The sequence below is a fragment of the Papaver somniferum genome, chromosome 9 (genome assembly GCF_003573695.1).
Source record: "Papaver somniferum cultivar HN1 chromosome 9, ASM357369v1, whole genome shotgun sequence".
Lineage (NCBI taxonomy): Eukaryota > Viridiplantae > Streptophyta > Magnoliopsida > Ranunculales > Papaveraceae > Papaver > Papaver somniferum.
The window spans coordinates 23,281,343-23,287,461 of record NC_039366.1 but is presented as its reverse complement, the minus strand read 5'-3'; the positions used below and the strand labels follow the sequence as shown (position 1 = coordinate 23,287,461).

Sequence of the window (6,119 nt, the reverse complement as noted above, 5' to 3'; positions counted from 1 at the left end):
TTACTGAAGTCACACCCCTGGTGCTGTTATCCAGCATTGGAGATTAGATATTGTTTACGGAAATTGTCTCTTAGGATAGTCTTCCCCTGCAGTTTGCAAATCAAGTTGACTGTTTATAATCTCATAGTTCCATTAAGTATATCAATGCTATTTCTGTAGCTGCTGCCAAGTTTTTCTATGTTTATATGGAGATCTCTCTATTATAGGATAAGATCAAGATGTGTTGCTAAATTTGAACATTTTGTTTCAGTTTTGTATACGTATCAGTAGTTGCTGTTGGCTTTGTTGCCTTTGTATACTGAGTCAATTTTATCCAATCAGAATGCGAACATTATCTCAGGCTTTATTAAACTCGGATGAGTAAATTCGGGTTGAAGGGTCCAACAAAAAAGAGTTGCCAGTTCGCCACCAATTTGTTGTTGTTGATATTGAATTACTATGCATCTTCTTGTTTTTGTTAGTGCTTGTACTGAATTACTCTTGTTTCTGAAAATTGTAGATGCAAAGCGTTTGATTGAGAGAAGGGTTTCAGATCCATCACCATCAGTTCTAGCTTATGGCTTTTCAAGGTTATTGCTGGACCAGGTGAAAAGTTCACATAAAAAGGCGAAGAGAAGCAATTTTCAGGTGAAGAAATATCATCTATGGTTCTTTTAAGATGCGTGAGATTGCAGAAGCTTATCTTGGTTCTTCAATAAAGAATGCTGTTCTTACTGTCCCTGCATACTTCAATGATTTGCAGCGTCAAGCTGCAAAGGATGCTGGCGTCATTGGCGGTTAATGTCATGAGATTCATCAATAAACCAACTGCTGCTGCAATTGCTTATGGTCTTGATTAGCAGTTGCTTATGCTGGTGTCATTGGTGTTCTTACCACAACAGTTGTGGCAAGAGTCGAGTACCGGGGAGAAGATTTCGATAACGGGATGGTGAAGGGTTTTAAGAGGAAGAATAAGGACATCAGTGGAAATCCTAGGGCATTGAGAAGGTTGAGGACATCTTGTGAGAGAGCGAAGAGGACTATTTTGTCCACTGATCAGACCACTGAGACTGATTTTTTGTATGGAGGTGTTGATTTTTACACATCCATTACTCTTGCTAGATTTGAGGAGATGAACATGGATCATTTTAGGAAGTGTGTGGAGCCACTTGAGAAGTGGTTGAGGGATGCTAAGATGGACAACAACAGTGTTCATGATGTTGTTCTGGACGGAGGATCAACTAGGATTCCTAAAGTGCAGCAACTGTTGCAGGAGTTATTTTATGGGAAGAAAAACTCTGCAAGAGCCACTGCGATTTTGAGTGGTGAAACTATTCGGAACTTAGATCAATTGTTGCTGTTGGATGTCACTCATCTATCCCTTGGGCTCGAGACAGCTGAAGGGGTAACGACTACATTGATTCCCCACGAAGGAGGAGCAAGTTTTCTCCACCTACTCCGACTACCAGCCTGGAGTGTTAATTCGAGCTGTCTGGAATCCCACGTGCCTCTCGTGGTGTTCCTCAGATTACCGTTTGGTTTGGCATCGATGCGAATGGTATTCTGAATGTGTCTGCTGAGGATAAAACTACAGGGCAGAAGAACAAAATCACAATCACTAATGATAAGGAAAGTTGTCCAAGGAGGAGATTGAGAAGATGGTGCAAGAAACCGAGAAGGACAAGACAGGATGAACAACACAAGCAGAATGTCTGAGTCGAAGAATGCTTTGGAGAACTATGCATACCAAATGAGGAATACCAACAAGGACGAGAAGTTTGCTGGAAGTTGGCACCAGTTGACAAGAAGAAAATTGAGGATGTAATTGAAGCTGCTATTCAGTGGCTTGATACCAACCAGCTAGCAGAGACGAGGAATTTGATGACAAGATGAAAGAGCTGGAGAGTCTTAGCAACCCAATTGTTGCTAAGATGTATCAAGGTGGTGCCTGACCTGACTTGGGTGGTCTTGGTGGCATGATGAGGATGGTCCTTAAATGGGCGTGGTGCAGGAAGATCGAGGAATCTGTTTAGTTTACTTTTCAAGTTTTACTTTTCAAGTTTTTCTATCTGACAAAATGATTGCATTCTTTAATCGAACTATCTATAATATACTTGTGAACATCATATGTGCTTCAAAACTTCAAGTTTAATGAACCATATGTTGTTCTTAAGAAACTTTATGGTATGACCGTGGAGAAGAAAGTTCAGAACGGCAGATTTTGTTTTAAGTCAGTTGAATCTATCAATACAGGGAGACACCCAAAGGGCAAACTCTCAATTTAAAAAAAAATTAACACAATTAATTTTAGATTTAATAGTCAAGGGGAGTCAACTCCAGGTGCCAAAATCAGACTTTGTAAAAATGTGAAGTACTAGACAACCAATAACCCCAATGTAAACGTAACTATTACATTTTGATTCATCTAAAACATTGCAAAACAAGGTGAAGATTTCAACAAAACAGCAAGAGATAGAGAGCCAATAAGAACTGAACACTGTACAACATGTCTCTTGCAATTAAAAAGAGCATCAGGTTCAGTCAGTTCGTTCCTGCAGAGGAGAGTGACATAAAAAAAATAGTTTTGTAAGAGAAGCACGTTTACCTTTCGCCAAGTGATCCAACTATTAGACATTAGAAGAAGAAAAAAATCCAACTATTAGACATTAGAAGAAGAAAAAAATCGCTATTTTTATGAGCGGTTGAAACTCAAAAGCTCAGGTGCCATTAAACTGCAAGGCCAAATTGACTTCAGGCAAGTACAACGAACTAGCTCTCATTTTCCATTGCAAAACTCAAAATAGGAAACCTAACAAAACAAAACCGCCACTTAAGGCAAGCATGATGAACTTGCGTTCATTTTTAAAGTCTAAGCAATACCCACTGCAAAACTCATAACAGTTAATGCCTAGGAACTAAACTGATGATTTAACAAGTTTATCCAATCAGACAGTATTCGATCAATCTGTGTATCATCTAATCACCCTCCAAGACAAAGAATTGTGCACAACCAATGTCAAACAAAGGAGGGTGACAACTGATAACACTAAAGATGTACATTCCAGGTTTTATATCTAGAAAATGCATAGCATTCTAACAGAAACCATACTTCAGGACTTCCAAGTGAACATCTATTTCAAAAATCTCAATGATGCAAAAGAAATCTAAATAACTCATCCATAATCTCAAGAGAACCCCAGCACAATAATTACTACATACGAAATAATTACCTTCTGAAGAGCTTGCACGATTTGCTCAAAAACCTTATCCGCAGGCAATTCACTGCTGACCTGTCATGTGACAGAAGTAAGCAATAACATAAGAACGTAAGAACCATCCAATAACGTAATAACATAAGGAGGAACCAGCAGCTACATGAGAGTTGAAAGACTCAAGTAAAAGTCACCTCCAGAAGGATTCCCTCACTGCGATAAAATTCAATGACTGGAACAGTGAATTCCTTAAATTCCTCAATTCACCGCTTTATCTCGGTGCTATCACTTTCACCAACCTTCATCAGAAGGAAACAACAACAAAACAAAAAGAAGGTTATAAAAAATGGAAATTTTCTACACTAAATGAGAGGAAGGCAAGTACATCAATCCTTCTAACCTGTTCACTAAGAAGAGAACGTTGCAGCATGACATCATGCGAACAAGATAGATAAAGAACCATTTTTGAATCGACCGGAAGCTGTCAAGTAAATTGTAACGTCTTTAAGAACATAGAAGCAGTTTTAGCACCAAGGCACTGTAATAATTCACTTAAAAGAGTAATCGGAACAGAATGGACTTACAGCAGCATTAAATGCAACTCGACTCTTTTCAGTGCAAGGATATCCTTCAATTAGAAACTTTTTTCTTCCAGTACGAATCATCGCTTGTCTTATTTGTTCTATCATCCCCGAAGGATCGAGCTTAGCCTCCTTAATACTGTAATCGCAAGTGGAGTTTTATACATTAGTCAATTTGTTGTTATGGGTCTTTCCTTTTCTTCCACAGTTCAAGCCTAGTCTAGTCTCTTTCAATAGCTGACTAAAAACGCAGAGACATAACTCTCTACTTCAGAGACATAGCTCATAGCTTCATAGCTCAAATAGAAATGGCAAAACCATGGTGATGCCTGGCACTCGATTATCAGAAGGCATGGATTAAAACTCTAATACACTCAAATGATCTAGCTCTGCATTGGAACAAGAGTAACAAGCTCCAATCTCAGGTCTATTGACAGCACAATTCTGTGGCAAGATATCATGGATTAACAGCTGACATTAAAAAAAAAAGAAGCAACCAAAAAAAACTTACCCTGATTTTTGCTCCGAATGAAGGAGATCCCTGGAGCTAAGATGACAGAAATCATCAAATTTTTGAGCAAGCATCTCGCATACAGTCCCCTTTCCACTACCAGGACCACCTGAATGAACAAACCGAAGTTATAACTTCTCCAAACCAGTAGATTAGTCTAACCGGGCTAGATATAACGTGACATACCCAACACAAAAATTATCGAAACGTCGCCATCAGAAAAGCTCTTACTCATCTCCTACAATTTGATCAACAGAAAACAAAAAAACGATGAACATATTGTGCCATTATCAATTGAAACTCTTATATCAAACTTATCCAATGGGGTATAATCTAAAACATACCACGGAACGTATGACTGCCTTCTGTAGTTGAAAGTTCAACTCATCCTGGTGTCATCCAACAGCGAGTGGGTAAAATTGCAAATAATCTACTAGAAAAAAAAACTAAAAACAAGACTAATAGCATAATTGAAAGTGAGCTAATGCCAACCTTCAATTCAAGGAAATCCTTGAACGTCGAACTCTTTATTCTCCCACCAATAATGCAAATCTTCCCAAGCATTTTCACATCTACATTTGGCTGGTAATGGATATTTCCAGTAACTTGTGACCCATAACTATCCATAATTGATTGGAAACATTGTTTTAGGGACTGATAGTTTTCTGAGGTTACTTCGAATTCAGACAAAAACTCAAAACCTAGAAACTTATTCATAACCCATTGATAAAAGGTAAGACTGGAAGATTTTCTAGCAACTTTAAACACCCCATCTATTACTATTGCCACATACAACCAATCCACATATGGATGTCTATTTGGCCAAAGAGTATCATGTGTATAATGTTTAGTATCACCTACAGAGCTAGTATAGGTTATTGACTTATCATCATCAGTAGTTAAAACGACCTGAGTTGGTGTAACCACAATGGTCTGTTTCATGAGTAAGGGTTTAGAAGTTGTATTCATGCTAAGATTTGTGGTTCTGTTTAACCTAGGAAGATTTATCTCTTTGTTAGGCTTAGGGAGATAGAAATTACTATAACGCATTGAGATCAACCTCTCCATCCTGGAGAAAAACCCTGACAAAACAAAACAAAATCAATCAAAACCCTAAAATGGTCACTATCATGAAAATAAATGAAAAAAATGAGAAGCAGTATTGTCAGTAATCAAGAAGAAAAAACCCTAAGAATCTAAAGAAGAAGAAAGAAAAGGGGAAAAAAAATACCTGAGCTCTGGAAGAGGAGGAGAGAAGAGAGGTTGTTTTTCTAACTAAACGACGGTCTTCTTCTCATGGAATTGTAGAAGGGGAAGAAAGGGTAATTTGTACCTCCTTGAATAGAAATATGATACATATGTCGGCAGTACCAATTTACCACTTAAAATAACCCTAATTATCAAATGATCAAGTAAGCGTGTCGGGTGTGAAACCACGAGTCAGATGATAATGGCGAGTGAGATCGGGTCTTTTTTTTTTCCTCTTCTTCTCGCCAGGCGGAATCAGTTTATGAAATAAAGATGGAATGAGAATTGAAAAAAAAAAAAAAAAGATCGAAACAGCCAATCTATAATTAAAATTGTAGAAAGCCAAATCAATAACATAAGAAATTGAATCAGCCGATCTATGATTAGAACTATAGAAAGGCAGAATCAACAATAGAAACACCCTTCTAGTAGGAGACATATTGAATTTGAGAATACCTAGTTCTAAAAAAGAAGAACGGAGAGGTCCGGCCTCTGTTTATCTTTCTTCCTCAATGTTGTTCTCTTATATAGTAGTATTATTGCAGTTATTAATAACCTAACCCTCGGCAAGCACTCTAGTCGGACTCG

At 37.9% G+C, this 6,119-nt stretch overlaps 2 protein-coding genes across 3 annotated transcripts; one reads left to right on the top strand and one right to left on the bottom strand.

The window, feature by feature from the left end:
• The first annotated feature begins 438 nt into the window (after nt 1-438).
• Nucleotides 439-1,695, top strand: LOC113311579 (probable mediator of RNA polymerase II transcription subunit 37c). Its single transcript, XM_026560405.1, has 4 exons — nt 439-585; nt 659-776; nt 840-1,384; nt 1,507-1,695. Exons 1-4 carry the CDS (start codon nt 439-441, stop codon nt 1,693-1,695), a joined length of 999 nt encoding a protein of 332 aa, XP_026416190.1.
• Nucleotides 1,696-2,259: 564 nt separating this feature from the next.
• LOC113309004 (UMP-CMP kinase 2-like) lies at nt 2,260-6,023 on the bottom strand. 2 transcript variants are annotated; one of them, XM_026557440.1, is made up of 10 exons: nt 5,515-6,023; nt 4,776-5,365; nt 4,628-4,672; nt 4,470-4,521; nt 4,284-4,392; nt 3,776-3,911; nt 3,592-3,672; nt 3,386-3,490; nt 3,210-3,269; nt 2,260-2,603 (listed from the first exon to the last, which is right to left on the bottom strand). In XM_026557440.1, the coding sequence occupies exons 2-8, from the start codon at nt 5,349-5,351 to the stop codon at nt 3,455-3,457; spliced, it is 1,035 nt and encodes a 344-aa protein (XP_026413225.1). In that variant the 5' UTR covers nt 5,352-5,365; nt 5,515-6,023; the 3' UTR covers nt 2,260-2,603; nt 3,210-3,269; nt 3,386-3,454. The 2 variants fall into 2 exon arrangements, with proteins under 2 accessions (XP_026413225.1, XP_026413224.1); XM_026557439.1 differs by having other exon boundaries at nt 2,260-2,531.
• Nucleotides 6,024-6,119: the final 96 nt, after the last annotated feature.

Excerpts from the sequence above, each read along its gene's own strand:
- LOC113309004 (XM_026557440.1), bottom strand. The coding sequence starts at position 5,351 with ATGGAGAGGTTGATCTCAATGCGTTATAGTAATTTCTATCTCCCTAAG. Across the intron at positions 4,522-4,627 it reads AGGCAGTCATACGTTCCGTG|GAGATGAGTAAGAGCTTTTC; the intron begins GTATGTTTTAGA and ends ATCAAATTGTAG. Across the intron at positions 3,673-3,775 it reads GAGTTGCATTTAATGCTGCT|CTTCCGGTCGATTCAAAAAT; the intron begins GTAAGTCCATTC and ends TTTACTTGACAG.
- LOC113311579 (XM_026560405.1), top strand. The coding sequence starts at position 439 with ATGCATCTTCTTGTTTTTGTTAGTGCTTGTACTGAATTACTCTTGTTT. Across the intron at positions 777-839 it reads GGATGCTGGCGTCATTGGCG|CAGTTGCTTATGCTGGTGTC; the intron begins GTTAATGTCATG and ends GGTCTTGATTAG. Across the intron at positions 1,385-1,506 it reads GGCTCGAGACAGCTGAAGGG|ATTACCGTTTGGTTTGGCAT; the intron begins GTAACGACTACA and ends GGTGTTCCTCAG.